General features: G+C 37.6%; 1 protein-coding gene across 1 annotated transcript in view; it reads right to left on the bottom strand.

The window, feature by feature from the left end:
• COL25A1 (collagen type XXV alpha 1 chain) overlaps positions 1-16,036 on the bottom strand; it is a 145,126-nt gene that overhangs the window by 92,068 nt on the left and 37,022 nt on the right. Inside the window, exons 4-5 of the mRNA XM_048943256.1 lie at positions 9,465-9,491; positions 9,273-9,299 (exon numbers count right to left, since the gene is read on the bottom strand). Coding sequence (XP_048799213.1) covers positions 9,273-9,299; positions 9,465-9,491 — 54 coding nt within the window. The remainder of the gene's footprint in view (positions 1-9,272; positions 9,300-9,464; positions 9,492-16,036) is intronic.

Genomic DNA, 16,036 nt, shown 5'->3' with positions numbered 1-16,036 from the left:
AACCCCTGTGGCCAAGGGGCAGCATGCTTTGCAGTCCAGCCGGACTCGTGGAAAGCACCAACAGGGAACAGTGGCCTGACAGCTACAACGATCTTTCATCATTACAAGTAATTGTTCTGTGCATCTCTACCTGCAATCGTATCAGAGATGTTCTGGATCACAAAGACCACAATGGTCTTCCTCCCCAGCTCCCCTAAGAAGGCAGAGTTACATTCTGATGCACACAACATGTCCTTTGCTAGTGCAACTTTATTCTTGATACACATTGGTGAAACAAGAGGAAACTGAGACTGCAAGTGAATCCCATCCAGTCAGAGGCAGTTTTACCAGCTTTCCCGCTTTGTTCTGATGAACCTGGCTGTGGCTAACTGCATTGCTTGATGACCTGAGATCTCCTCTTTAGAAACAAATAAAAAGAAAACAAAGCCAAAAAAGGCTAAACCACCATACATTTAAAGAAGCTCATTCCTGAGACATTGCTAAGGCTGAAATGATACACCATTTAGAAAACAGATGTATCAAATTTGCATTTATCTTGTTATGGAATATAAGTTAAAGAAGTTATTAAATGGTACTGCGCCAGAATCTTTACATCTGTGACTCATTAGTCCTGCTGTGTACATAGTTCATTCCTCTTCAAGCTAAAGCTACAATACCCCTGTAATGGAAATGGGTACAAACAAGAAACCTACAGATCTAAAATTGGAGCAGAAAACAATAAATTTTAGGTGCTTTTTTTTCTTTTTTAATTGTAAAAGGGAAACCCAGAAAATCTTTTAAGCACTTCATTTTTACTCATTGTTGCATAATAGTTTTTATAGAACTGTAATGAGGCATATTTAGAATTTGACTTTTTTTTTAAAGGGGGAAACTCAAAACTTATATTAGGTTTGATTCATTTCACGACGAATACAGAAAAAAACCCTGAGAATTAATTCAGGAGATTCTCTGCAAATGTTGTTTTGCTTTTTTTTTTTTTTATTTAATAAGTGAAAAAGTTTTGAAAGTTTTGTGTAGCTCCACAAACAAACATTTATGTGGAGCACTTCCCAATCTGTGTTTTCAATGCCTCCCAACACCACAAAGACAAGTTCAAGAGTATACCAGTACTGTAGGTTTGTCAACATAAACAAACTATGAGAAAGAGAAACGATCTCCTTCAGCAACAACATCTTCCAGCATTTTCCAAAGTTGAAAAAAACTTCTTTCCATTTCCCAAAACTGATAATCTCAGAGCTAATGGCCAGAAAAATATCAGCTTGGACCTAGATCATATTATCGTACATAATAAGAATTTCTGGAGAGATCAGAAATAGAAGAATACTGAATGGAACCCAGCAGGGAAATTATGAGTACATGGTTTATGCATGCGTGAGAGGTTTCAGAAGGCATTGCATCTTCTGGCATCCATGAAAGCTTATGTTGGCAAACAATAAGCATCAAAAAAGGCATAAAATGATCTACCCTTCCTACAAAATGAGTTCTCTTCCTTTCCTGTCACTCTGCTATAAATACCCCCTCAAACATCCCCTAGATATATGTATATATATTTTTCCTATCTAAAGTTGTTCTCAATGACAGATTCTGTGTTATTCAGTTTTCTCTTTATTTGGTTTCATTCTTGAACTGCGAATATGAACAGTTCTTGTTCTACACCCTAGGAGGCCCTCACAGAGCACAAAAGACTACAGCGATCAGTACAGACCACTGGACCACTAAATTCTGCTGACAACAGCTCAAGCTCACTCTGAACCACTAACTGGTAACCATTTCTACATTAACACATTTGTTGTGTGTCCTGCAATTTTTGCCCAAATGCCAAGCAAAACACGATGCTTGGCAGAAACTAACAGGCCCGTGACCATATAATGCAGTACACTGCTTGCCCACCTGGAAATGCAGATAAAGACTGTTCATTCCCATGCAGTGGCCACTGAAAACACTGAAGAATGAGAGACCCTCACAGAATTGCCCGACTTCCGACTTTGGTGAAATCATTCTCCTGTAACATCCATCACAATCTTTAGAGATGTCACTCCCAATAAGAGTCCCAGATTTTTCATGCTATGTTCAACTTTGTGTGTTGGCCTACAGCAAAGTCTAGCCTATAAGGTTGTCATAGCCCTTCTGTATGACAGGTATAAGAGCAAACATCATTTTAAAGGTTTACAGTAACACTGTCTACACTCCATTTTGAATTTTGCATTTGCTCAGCACAGTAAATGTCACAGTCCTCCTCAGGATTTTCCTTCTGACCTGCCAATAAACCCAAGCTGCACAAGCTTACATGTTCCTGTGAAGACATGGTAAATGAGACAGGAATTACCACCTGCTGTTCACTTGCACTTCCTAAGGTTACAGCCAGCTGCTGCTATTTCACATCAAATCACACAGGCTTCAGGCCAGAGTGGTCTTGACACCCTTTATGGCTGCTTTCCCTCCTCCCCTACACCACCTCCAATTCTAATTAATCCCTCAGACTGAGTGGCAGTCCTGCAGCTAATTATTTTACCTGCCCTGGGGAACACAATGTTTGGTATCACCCTGTACAGTGCCATGGACTCTCAGCAGGAACTCTTTTATATAATCCCTTTTATCATAACCGCTGCTTTCTCCATCAGCAGCTCTGCTAAGTAAAACATTGCACCATTAGACAAGGATCCAAGATTTTTTTCATGTAGGTAATAATTCAGCAAGGAGTTATAATCGAATACATCATGTAATGATTCAGTCCTTGTATTAAAATAATAAAAGTATAATGTCCTACAAATTAGCACAAACTTTGACTAAAAACAGAGCATTGTAAAATAAGTGTTATTTTCTATAATGACCTCTATATTTTCACAGCGGACTCTGCCTAACACTATGCTCAGAAAGGACAAAACTGGATAAAGCTAGCACTTGACTATTTTAGTTCCATTATTAGATGAATTTTGAGTGAGATAAACATCTTCTCCACACAACTCAGGAGTTCTGATGACTATCAGAATCATCAAAAAATATCCTTCTTGAAGCCGTGCATACTCTTACTGAAGCTGGTGGTAAGCATCCAGTAAGATCCAATGTAGGCTGTTTTTTTTTCCAAAAACCATGTTGGTCCTCATATTAAAAATCTTCAGGTTTATCACATTCCTTTTCAAATTTCATACTCACTGGAGTTATAAAAAGCAGGTGAGTGGTTCAAATCACTTCTACAATATTTATTAGGCCTGGAGGAAGCATTTTTCAAGAGCTGGCTTTGATCAAACTGCTGTAACTCAAGTGTTCAGTACTGTAATACTTTTGCGGGACAGCTGTCATTCTAGATGAAATGCCTACATAATGTTTTCTCAGTCACGGGACAGAGCTTGAGAAAGAGGAACAGGATGTACAGAAACTTCCTTCCTCACCATTCCTCTGGCATTACTAAAAAGGAACAAGATGCAAACTGATGAGTGGTAAGTAAAGACATGCACTGCCTAGCTCTTAAGATGGAAATGACAACATCCTTGTCTTGAGAGCAGGTATGTGGCACTCTCTAGTGTCACAGCTGTTCTGCATTCCCCAGCAGTACCTCATGAGCCAAACATCAAAGGCATAGCTTGGCCCTGGAGAGTCATCCACTGCCAAAAGAATGCTCCTGAGAACTCTGAGCTGAGGCTCATCTCAAGTCTTGAGTGCTCCAGTGCTTCAGATCAAGTGAGCAGCCAGTGCAATCTGAGTTCCTTCCAAACCTCACTTCCCCGCTTTCACGTTAATGGAAAACAGTGGAGTCAGAATAGCCTAAAACTGGTCAATTTGTACAGATAAGTAGTCCCAGAAATTGACTACATAAACACCCCTTTTGATTTTTTACAGATAAGGTAATAAAGTCTCAGAATTAACTACTTAAAGGCAAGCTGGCATTAAACTAGATATTGAGAAGTTTTCTCTATGAGTTTGCTTTTGTCAATGTTATCTTAACAGAAATAATTGTGTAAGTTTTTTCAGCCTTCTTATTGTGGCACAACAGGAATATAGTTCAAAACAGTGGTTAGATATAGTTGAGAACTAGAACTTGCTTCTACACAGGACAATGGAAAACAAACAACTGCATGGGTAGTCATATTGCTAAAGTGTGCACTTAATGCAGTACTGCTGCATTTATTTATATGTGAATTTATGTTTGAAGTAATGCATAAAAAAAGAAAAAACATTTTTATACACACCTAACTATCAGCTAAGGAACAACATCTGTATCACTACGTTTACCTGCTTTTGACAGAATATTCATATAAAGGAAACCAAAGAGTATTCTTATTATGAAATAAAAAGCTGGGAACAACACTAATTTCTGCTAGCGAAAGCTGAGCAGTCCTATTAAGGCAGATAAAATTCATGAGGAGTACTTATAGAAAAAAATAAGGTAAGCGTTGAGTAGATGTTGAGTAGAATATAATCAAACATCACCAAGGACAACTGTGGAAGACATTGATAGAATAAGTTATGCAAAGTTACATTAAATTAACATAATACTCTGATTGTAATACTATACATGCCTATGCAATGACATCTCAATGACATCAATGAAAAAAGACTAAGTTTTAGAAGATGGCAAAGAGTTGATGATCATGGGTTACTCATCAGTAAGCAATTACTATTTCCTGATTTATGAATGAAATACTAATTCTAATGATGACAACATAGATTTTCCATTTATTGTCTGAAGGAGCAGGAAAAGACTCAAAATATTTCATATATTCCTTAGAGACATATTAAGGATAATATACGCACACATTATAAAAAGGCTTTATTTATTTTTCTTTAAAAAATAACAGGTCAAACGCATTCCTTAGATATCTTCAATTTCCCTTTAAAATGAGATAGTTTATAAATGCAGCGTCCATAATGCAACAAGTAATACCGAAGTTTTTATTCACAGCCTACACTTATATCAACATAGGGTGCTCTGAAAGCACTGTCTTCTAATTATTTCCATGGAAACTACAACAAAGTGCACGATTACACTGTTTGATACAGCAGATTCCCACTAACAAAAAACTATTTTTCAACACAGACGCCATGATTAGCCTATTAGTGCAGACGAGCTAATTGAGATGCTCTTCATTTTGTGGTGTGACAGCTGTTCACAGCCACCTGGAATGTGGTTTATCTTCCACATCACTATTTCCACTGCTGAAATGCACCACCCACCCTCTGACATCATGGGCCACCAAAATAAGAGGTGTTACTTTTGGAGCAGCCCTTTTATAAATCCAAATACATATGTATATATTTCAGTAAATAGTCTGCTTCCAGGCCTATGTTGTTTATGGTAGGCAAATTTTAAATAGTCTTCCAGCACAGAAGAGTAGAACTTGCAAAATTTCTATTGCAAAGCAGTGATCTCTCTTCAGCAGACAGTGAGTAAAGAGTTAATAAATTAAAAGTAAACAAGAGGGATGAAAGGGTTAAATAGCAAAGTGCATTATATCACTTCCTTCATCTGTCTGGTTTAACAGTATATAAAGAACCTGTTTAACCTTCAAGACAATAAAGGTTATCACAATAAAATAAACTTGTGAAAACTTCCCCCCCCCCCCCCCCCCCCCCCCCCCAATTTAATCTCTTCTGTTGCAGAAGTTTGAGAGATTTTATCAATTCTGTGCCAAGCCAGCAGCTGGTAAACTTTACTTAAATAGGAGAGAACAATTTTGTGAAAATCTTTTAGTTTGATTTCTTACTGTACTAAAACCAATTTAAAGCAACTGCTAGCCACTGATTTCTTGACCTGATAAAGAAAGAATCACTAGTGCATCTAAAGGACAGAAGATACTTGTTACATCAATTAGAGAAGGACAACAATAAGCTGATCAAGACAAACAATACTAGCCAAACTACTCCCAGACATTCACCTCTGGTCTGCTTCCATTAATCAGGGTACAGTCTCTTGTGAAATCTTCAAAGGCTTTTTCAAACTGGGGTAGAGATCAGCAACTGGAACCAAGCAGTGGATTGATATCAGCGTTTAGTCTAATAGCCCAAAACCTAAAAACCACCCTTTGTAATTTTGCCGTGGCTCAATATAGTAATGCAAATCTGCATAACATATCATGGGGCCACGTCCTCTACAAAAAGAAAAACATACAAAAGACTGCTAGTTTTGCATTTGACCTAAATGTTTAGTCTGCCAGATCTGATATAAAAATATTAAACTTCTTTTTTTTTTTTTTTTTAGTTCTTCAAAGAAGATCATGGCTTTTGAATGTACCCACTACTACCTTATCTGTGGTCTCATGAGACTGAAGCAGTATTAACCTGCTGTTCAAATTCACAGTCAGAGCATGAACTCCTACATCATCCACACTACTGGAATGCTGGTTTTGCTTACATATGGACATAAGTGGATTACGCCATCTGGTATTAGGAACTACAGCCCTTTCACCAGTTTCTGTAAGAGAAAGACTGGCCAGCAGCTATTAATTCTGAATATCTAAGAAAACCTTTCAGATTCTTCTTTTTTTAAAAAAAACCTCTCAAAAGAAAAAACAAAAAAGGTCTTTTATTCTAAAAATATATGTTTCTGCCTTCTGCGCAGTATTTGGAGTGTTTTCAGTTCTGCTATTTTTTTAATATATAGGAAACATTTTCAAGAACATTTGAATTTTGAAACAGGTCAGCATACAGTTTGGGTTTCCAGGGACCACAAGAAAGAAGTTTTGAAACACATAATTACTGGTTTTGCACTTTTGAGAATATTTCAGAACGAAAGATCTTTCATACCTAATGACAACTGCTCAAAACTCAAAATGGTATCCTTAAAGATAAAACACAATATTTTTTTGTTTCTTAAATGCCTTTCTTTCAGAAGAATTTTAAGAGGTTACAAGTTCCCCTCTGACATGGAATATCCACATTTTGTTTTTTTTTTTGCTAATGAAAAATACTTGAGAAAAGAAAACAGCTTTTAAAAAGAATGAATGATCATTTTAAAATTTTGAAAAATGATTTGAAACAGTAAGATCTTTACTACATTAAGAACTAAATTCAAATAATATGTAAAAAATGTCACAAAACGAACTTAAAGGTCCTTATCTCTAAAAGATGAATCAGCTCTAAGACGTCCAGCACTTCCAGACATCATATCCAATTTGTTTGCATACTTGTCAAATCCAAATGCTGATATCATTCCACAGTCAATTACAGGTGCAACACTCCTCTAAAATATTATGGTAGGGAGTCACCTCCAAAAACGTTTATTTGACTCAGGCAATGGTGAAATACTATGTGCAAAGGCAACCAACCAGTTATAAATATATTTAATTTCATTTGGAACATGACAGATAATTTACATTAATTACACTGTAAATCTCTTGGCACACCCTGAAGTAGGCTTAACCTGAAGACAGTTAACAGAAGAGATAACTGCTGTACCATGAAACAATAAGTGGTCAGAGGCATCGTCGTAATACTTACTCCAAAAAAAAAAAAAAAAAAAAAGCAAAACAGCCAACCAAACATATAAACAAATAAGAAGACTGGGTAAATTAAGCTATATGCATGTTTCAAAAAGAGGTACTTTACTACAGCATGTGTTGACTAAATAAACAGCGGGTGAAGCTGCTACTAGCTCACAAGGTGTTATTCACCACTTCTTTCCCCTACTACTGACCTCACTTGATTCCTCTCCCATGGTCAGATAGCCTCAATTGGCACTCACTCAACTGGTACCTATGACTTTATGAAGTCCTTAAATGCAAACTTCTTAGGTTGGAAAGTTTTTTGGTAGTTATCAGCACTTGACTCATTATTAACACACAGTAGACATCACCATGATCTGTATGGTCCAGGGAGGTCTCTACTGCTCTCCAATAGAAGGGCGTGATTTGGTTAAGCAGAACACAGAACAAGACACAGAGCTCTTGGATCTGGTCCAGAAGAGAGCCACTAAAATGATCAGAGGGCTAGAGCATTTCTCCTCTGAAGAAAGGTTGAGGGAACTGGACTTGTTTAGCTTAGAGAAGAGAAGGCTCTGGAGAGTCCTCATTGTAACCTTCCGGTACTTGAAATGAGCATATAAACAAACAGGAGGGAGAGTGACTGTTTACATGGGTTGATAGTGATAGAACAAGGGGGAATGATTTTAAACTGAGACAGGGGAGGTCTAGGTTAGATATCAGGAGAAAGCTTTTCACCCAGAGGGTGGTGACATGCTAGAACAGGTTGCCCAGAGAGGTTGTGGATGCCCCATCCCTGGAGGCATTCAAGACCAGGCTGGATGGGACTCTGGGCAGCCTGGTCTAGAGGTTGGCAACTCTACCCATGGTTGGGGGGGTGGGAGGGGGGTTGAAACTAAATGATGTTTGAGATCCCTTTCAACTGAGGCCATTCTATGATTTTATGACAACAGTAATTGAACTCTGTAGGTAATACAACACTGACAACACCAAATTCAGATAGATGAATATACTATGACTTTATATAATCTTATTAACTGCAAAAAATAAAAAGAACAGTAAAATAAAATTACAATTTCAAAATATTCTGCATAATTTACAGACAAAAGTTTATTATGTAAATCTTCACAAAAATACAGCTAAAGGAGGAAATCACTGTATTATTAAAACAACATAGCCAAACGTTTTCTAATGAAGCACAAATGTAAAGAAGAAAGAACCGGCACAGCCAACCTATCAGAACATTTGACCCTGTATTCTTCTTTAGTTGTCTGTTAAAATAAACACGATGTTTAAAAACTAAAAGAAATTTTATGTTTATATAGCTAAACAGTGTTCTGCTTAAGTGTCCAGATGTGTTTAAGAAGTGATAATATCATTATCATTAACAATATTAAATACATACATTTTAGGAAAATGAGCTAGTACATGCATATGTATTTGTTTACAATTCATTAAATAATAAATATGAAATTGAGAACTACATTTATTACAAATCCACTGACCCTCTGCATTGTGGGAGCCCATGCAAGCCGTGAAAACATTGCTGGGGAAACTGAAAGGTTTGGTTAGGAAAGCCAACTTTTATGTAGCAGAGCAAAATCACTGAAACCTGCTTCCACTCACAATGGAAGCTTTATATCTTAATGCATTACTTACTGTTGTTACTCAAGTCCTCTCAGACACTATCTGATCACGTTCAGTATTACTGTCCTGCAGACACTGACTTCAACATGCAGGGTAAATGCAGCTAATAAGCATAATTAGCTCAGACAGTGTGTTTAATTTAGTGTTGCGCTAAAGACTAATTGCCTACTCAGCGAAAGGGAAGTGTAACATTTTTTTTAAAATGCTTACCCGAGGGCCCTGATCACCTTGATCTCCCTGCAAAGTGGAAAGATGAGATGATAGGTTTAACACAGCATCTGTGTGCTACCCAGCTCTCTTACATCATCTAACATTACACTGGGTCAATACAAACTGTGTCTTTAGTTCATGCTGTGACGTATTTCCATTTACCTGCGAAGTGACACCCGTACATCAACTCACCTTCTCGCCTTTTGGACCAGGAGGGCCCTGAAAAAAAAAAAAAAAAAAAAGAAAGAATTAAGGTAATGAATTAATGGCACCGTTGAAGCTATGGGACGCTGTAAGAAAAATGTGCAAGCGAATGCAGTGATTTCTACATAACAAAGTGTTCCCTTGTCATTTTTTGCACCAGACACTGGAAGTATTCCAGAAACAGCTTCTTTGCAGTAAACTATAGGCACTGTACAGTTATTCTTTGAATAGTTTGCTTACTCCATCTGCTAAATCAGACTACTTAGATAAGCAAAAGTATCTCTGATATGGCAAAATTTCTATTGATTTCAGTTATGGGCAACAATTTATCTCCTGTTAGATAATAAATATTTTCTAACACTGTAAAACTTCTTTTCAAGTACAGTTAATAAATTCAGAGGCTTATAAATCTGCCATTTATTTTGGCACCCTTCGTAGCTTAGATTGCCAAAGAAAAATGGATTAGAGAATCTAAAAGCAGTGTGTTCACATCTATCTTTGGAAACACAGAAGTTGATGTTTAGTCTCAAGCACATTATTTTAGGTTAAATAAGCTCTTTTATGAGAAATCTGTGCAACACCATTCTGCAGAAATATTTATTGGTATTTACCACCAGAGAAACAGAAAAGCAACAGTATCACAAAACGGCGAGGTCCTTTAATTTCCATTTTTATTGAGCACCTTCCAGAAAGCTACTCACAGCTTTCTGAAACTACTTCTCAGGTTAGTATCTTGCAAGTAAAAATGCTAGCAGGTCTGCAGACAATCAGCTGCTTACACAGAGCAGATGCAACCTCCAGCTTTCTGAAAGATGCACAGGTGTTTCATTACAAAGAAGGACCTGAGGTACCTAGAAAGCAGCTGGAAACAGAGAAGGAGCCACCCAAGCTAGTCTGCTCACTATTATGACAGAAAGTGCTGTGTGTGCTTGTGCACGTATTGCGTGTTGAACAAGAAAAGGTTGCAACAGAATTAAAAATAACTGAGGTTACTGAGAAGAGTACACCTGGGCAGCTTCTTAACTTGCATTTGTAAAAATTCCTGCAGCCCACATAAATGCAAGTGCAGGGAAGATCAGTCTGCTGGGTATTTTAGATGTGATCAACCACATGCAACTCCGTTAATTCCTACTGCAGCCAATTTTCTACTTATTTTTAAGGACTTCTCATCCATGCCAGAGTAGAGCATCTGCTGCTAAATCTTACAAGGAGTCAAAGCATATGCCATTCCTTCCACAACCTGCCACCTCTTCTGCCTGCTGCAGAGGCCAGGGACACAGGAGGCCTCCCCTCCTCTTCCTTACAAAGGGCAGAGCTTGCTGCAAGCTCAGTTGAAGCCACCTGTGCCATTAACTGTGGCCTCTGCCCTTTTCGTGCTGCCCTGCAAGAAATCAGCCTCTTTACATACAAACCAAGCAAAATCGCTGGATACATCTGCTGCACGTTTTAAGTCTCTCCATTTATTCATTTATTTTATAGGTCATCTCATACATGTTATCAACATAGTGAGTTTGCACACCCACCTTACTGGTAACACTAACTGCAGAGAATGGGAAGAATTACTCAGTGCAGGCTGCTACTTTTTTGTTTATGGCGAACGCAGAGCATAAGCAGAGGACTATGGCTATTCTATGTCTATGAATTATTAAAACATTACTGGCTATGAATATCTTACTGGCTGCAAACCACAAATAGCATGACCTCCATCTGCTACAGTCAGAATCCTATTCCTTGGATCTTAGGCATGAAATTACAGATAGCACAACATGACCAAGAGAGCAAACAGATGTCGGACTTTAAATCTTGCTGTGAACATGGGAGATGTTACTGTCATCATCCAAATGTTCAGCACTATCTTTACATTCATGGGTAGCCCTGCTTTCTAAAGAGCTTTGGATCATGGCTGACGAAGTCAGTCGGTTCCAAGTAGGAGGCCCAAGACCTCAGTAAACTAAGATGGCTCAGTGGAGCGAAAACAAAGTAAAGCGTGCTCATGAATGCCTTCACCAGCAAACCTTAAGACAGCTGGACCATCTCCTGGTACAGTGTCAGCAATATGCTCAGCCAACTCCACCTGCAGAGGTGCCCCTAGTGTGTTTCCTGGAGATTTTCCTCTGATAAGGGAATCTCTGAAAATACAATCCACAGTTGGTTGTTTTGTTTTTTTTTGTCTCATTTTTTTTTAAAAGAGGCAATCACAGACTTCAATTCAATTTTGTTCTCCTTTCTTTAAACAGGGTTTTCTGAAAATTACCTGTCCTCATGGTATTCAGAAATCTATTTTCCATTCATTGCTCTCTAAGGGGCAAAGCATGTAATTAGAACCATTTGAAGTTAACTCACCCTTTCAGCATATAAGCTTTTTTCATGCAAAGCTTTCATCAATATATGACAATTTTATTGTAGAAGAGGTTAAAAACAGCTTTTTTCAAAAGGCCACAAAAGCATTTTTGGCGTGAACATTCTCACAAGTCTCTGTACTTGCATTTCTAATGCTTCTCCTTAGCACTATTTAGCTTGGAAAAAAAAAAAAAAAAAATCAACAAACAATCCCAAACAAAAATAGTTCTTTCAGACGCTATCAAAAAGAACCAGTAGGGTTTCACTAAAGAAAATTAATGCAATTCTGACATGGCAAGGTCACCCATCTTTGGTTCTTCCCTCATTGCTTCAATTGTTCTCTGTTGTTTCTGCAAGCTTAAAAAGAAAATTCCTATCCTCAGTCTTCGACATCTTCTTTCCATTTGTGCTGAGAAATTCTCCCAAGGTTTTTACAGCAGACTTTATTAGTGTGTGTACACTGAGTGGAGGAAGGGAAGAAAAAAAAAAATCTGAGGAAAAGCTGAGTTTATGGGGGCAGGGCGTGATTAGGAGATGGATTTGTTTAAAGGAGGACAAGATTTCTTCTGTAGAAGGCTGCAGACACAAAGAACTGAGTGAGTAAAATAACACTGGCTTTGCGGGCCACAGCATAGACATCCTGCTTTTTTCCCAAGGAGACTTCTGCACTTTCGTTTATGAGATGGCAGAGATCAAGCCACTAGCTGCTGCACAAATGTGAAAGCATTTTGTGTAAGTTATATGAAACGTCTGAGGTCAGAGCATTTCTGAAATAACTTAACAGTGTTTTCACTGGAAACAGAGGCTCTTTTTCTCAGAGTGTAATTATCTGCTCCAGACTACTATATATTTCCAAAGAGAGTTTATAGCCTGTTTCACATAAGGAAAGGCTTGTAAATCACAAACACATGCAAAATCTGCATTCATAATTAGGCGACAAATACTACTGTTTTTTAAAGCAAGATCTTCTAAAGCAGACTGAAAGGCCTCCGGGCACCTGCCAGCCAAGAACTGAAATCAAGGTCAAATCCATTCAACAGCCATGTTCAGGATTATTGGCAGATGATTTTTTCTTGGGGTGGCAGTGGGATAGAGACTATCAAAATCTCATTTCTCTTCTCTCATGAAATTCTTACATTACTATAAATGTATGTAGTAAGGAGTAGAGGGGCAAGAGGACACAACATTGGAAAACAGGAGACCAACACTTGTGGTCTTTACTCAGACAACACTCCCACCTAGGTTAACTAGATATTCTTGAGTGTGATCAGCATGATTTTTCATATAATTGGTATTTTACAATTCATTTCCTGAAATAAGCTAAATTTGCATTCCACACTTTCAGCCAATACCTCCTTCATAATTTTTCAAGATACATTTTAGGGGAGACTTATATTAGATGTTAAGGCGAAATTTTTCATTCGGAGGGTGGTGAGGCACTAGGACAGGCTGCCCAGAGTAACTGTGGAAGCCCCATCCCTGGAGGCATTCAATGCCAGTCTGGATGGGGCCCTGAGTAACCTGGTGTAGTACTTGATATAGTGGTTGGCATTCCTTCTCATGCCATAGGGGGTGGAACTAAATGATCTTTATGGCCCCTTCCAACTGAAGGCATTCTATGATACATTCAATGGATGTCTTCAAGAGACAGTATTTTATTTATACTCATTTAGGAAACATACAGAAGGTTCTGGAGTCCCTGACAGATATACATCTTTTTCTACTGCTACATATCTGTCTTTAACTGTAATAAAGCAAGTTTGACCATGACTTCACAAAAGGCTCCAAGAATCAATAGACATGCAGAAATGAAAATACTAAGGGATATTCTGAAAGGAATTTAAAGAAACAGCAATGTTTCCAGGCTAAGTCAAAAGCTCTGAAGTCTTCGCAGAGGAACTGGGACTTTTTAGTGACAGTTGGATAACACTGCATAAAGAAGCTGCCCGTATCAAGCTGGTAACAACCAATCTAGTGAAATCAATTGCATTGTGACCCCCAGATCTTGGTGGGATCATCTGGCTTCCAGATTTCTAGGGAACTGGAGATGCCAAACTTGGCAGCTTCAATCAGACAGAGCTACCATAGCACTGTCAATAACTCTTTAGATAGGCACCACATTCCTTTATTTCCACCAAAACAAATACAGCCATGGGTTAAGTCATCCTGACTGAATGCATCTTACAAGATTCTACCTTCATTTTCATTTTGGAAAAAGCAAAACACAGTGCATTTACCACTGCAAGCAGTCACAGTATCCACACTAAGACTGTAACTGGCAGCATAAGGGAACAATAGCCTTGCAGAGAGCACTGAAGTGAACTGGTCAGTCTAACACTAGCTAGGCAAATTCAAAAAGAAAGCCAATCTGCCAACTTGCTTAAATGTATCTTCACAGTTGCATGAATACACTGAGTCAATTCCTGCACTTTACTTTGAAGATAAAAGCTGTTTTCAGCATGTAACAACATACTATTCAGAAAAAAAGTGTTTGATTTTTGTTTCTTATAAATTTTGCTCATGACTTCCAACTTTACCAAATCACAAGTTACTGAGTGGAACAACATTCCTTAGCCTAACCTATTGAATATTAGTATCTGATATAATGAATCATAAGATAAGAAACAGCAAAGAATATTAAAAAATACAATATAATTTCTAAGTTCCTATGCTCATAATTTTATGACCTCCATGCAAACCCTGAGCTACAGAGCAATGTGGTTTTGACATCTGCTAAACCTGCCCATTTCTACTGTCAATGCTTACAATGCCAATATCACATCTAGCAGAAATTTTACAAGCATTTGCAAGAATTTCCAGTGAACCTGAACAGCTTCTGTATCTGAAATTATATTCTCTTCTCTTATATATATATTTTATCCTTTCCATGGGATATGGCTGACTCACGGTGAAACCTTCAAAAAAACCAAACACAATAACCACAAAAAGACTTACTGATCTTTCTTTGGCTTCCCTTATACTCTCCAATTTTTGTTACAGTTTTCTAAGGCAGAAAAAACAAAACCTTAACATTTTACACAGTGACTGTGCCTGACTTAATAAATGCTATGTAAAAGGATGTAATCTGAGAAACATAAAATTGATATATATGCAGCAATCTAGATAAACAGCTCAGTTTACTTGTTGATGTGAACATTTAGTGAACTCTGCCATAAATCCACACATCTCTACTGAGAACTCGATGATTTATTCCAATATATAAATCAGGCAAGCTCATAAACTGCAGGCAGAAGAGCTCTATCTACCCAAAGCACATCAAGAAAGGGGATGCGGACCTTACAACAACTGTAATTTAGACATCTTTATTTCTCACACAATGCTTTTGCTGAGACTAGGATGAAGAATTTTATTGAGGTTTACAAAGATGTTAACAAAAATCATCAGATAATTAGACAAGCTAAAAACGGGTTATTGAGAACAAACAGTCCCTATCCAGGAAGAAACATAAGGCTCAGTGTCCCATACAAGATGAATCCTCATTCTTTACTCAATATCATTACTTTCATTCTTTAATCTGTAAGCCTGTCCTCTTCTCTTGTGTTTTCCTCCTTCAGGTAAACATTTTTAATTTTTCTTTTAAATTTGCAGAACCACAAACATCCACATAAGTAATCTAATAAAAATTCCATGGTACCTATTTGTTTGGGCATGACAGATCAAGGATCAATCATAATATAATTTAAACAAATAGAATCTGAATCAACTGTTAAATTCCTTGTGAATAGAGTAGCTACAGTACATGCCAGCAAGATCAAGGATGTGGTGACAACAAAAACTGTCACTTTACCAGAAGCCATTTTCTTGTCTTTACTGAAGAAAAAAGCCTCCTAGCCACCATTTATTGTTCATTACACTGTGAGATAAACATTTACTGAACATAAGCCCTCACTACCTTGTGACAAGAACACTTTTCTATTCTCCTACTTGCTAGCTGTTTACCAATATTAGCTCTGATGCAATACTATAAATAAAAACAAAAATTCTCACTAGTGTAATGGAAATCTCACCATACTAGACTTACCAAACAGCACATAAAAACCACAGACTAGAAAGTCTGCTATTGCTAAGTCACATTTTATAGACAAGCTTCCAGAATTTGTAATGCCATCGGTGCAGGGAAGATGTGAATATACAACCTCAGGTTTAAATCAAAGACAGAAACATTCAGATTTTTTAGCTTGCCCCCAGAATTGCATAGA

The sequence above is a fragment of the Lagopus muta genome, chromosome 4 (assembly GCF_023343835.1).
Source record: "Lagopus muta isolate bLagMut1 chromosome 4, bLagMut1 primary, whole genome shotgun sequence".
In the NCBI taxonomy this organism is placed as follows: domain Eukaryota; kingdom Metazoa; phylum Chordata; class Aves; order Galliformes; family Phasianidae; genus Lagopus; species Lagopus muta.
This window is presented reverse-complemented; position numbering and strand designations above follow the sequence as displayed.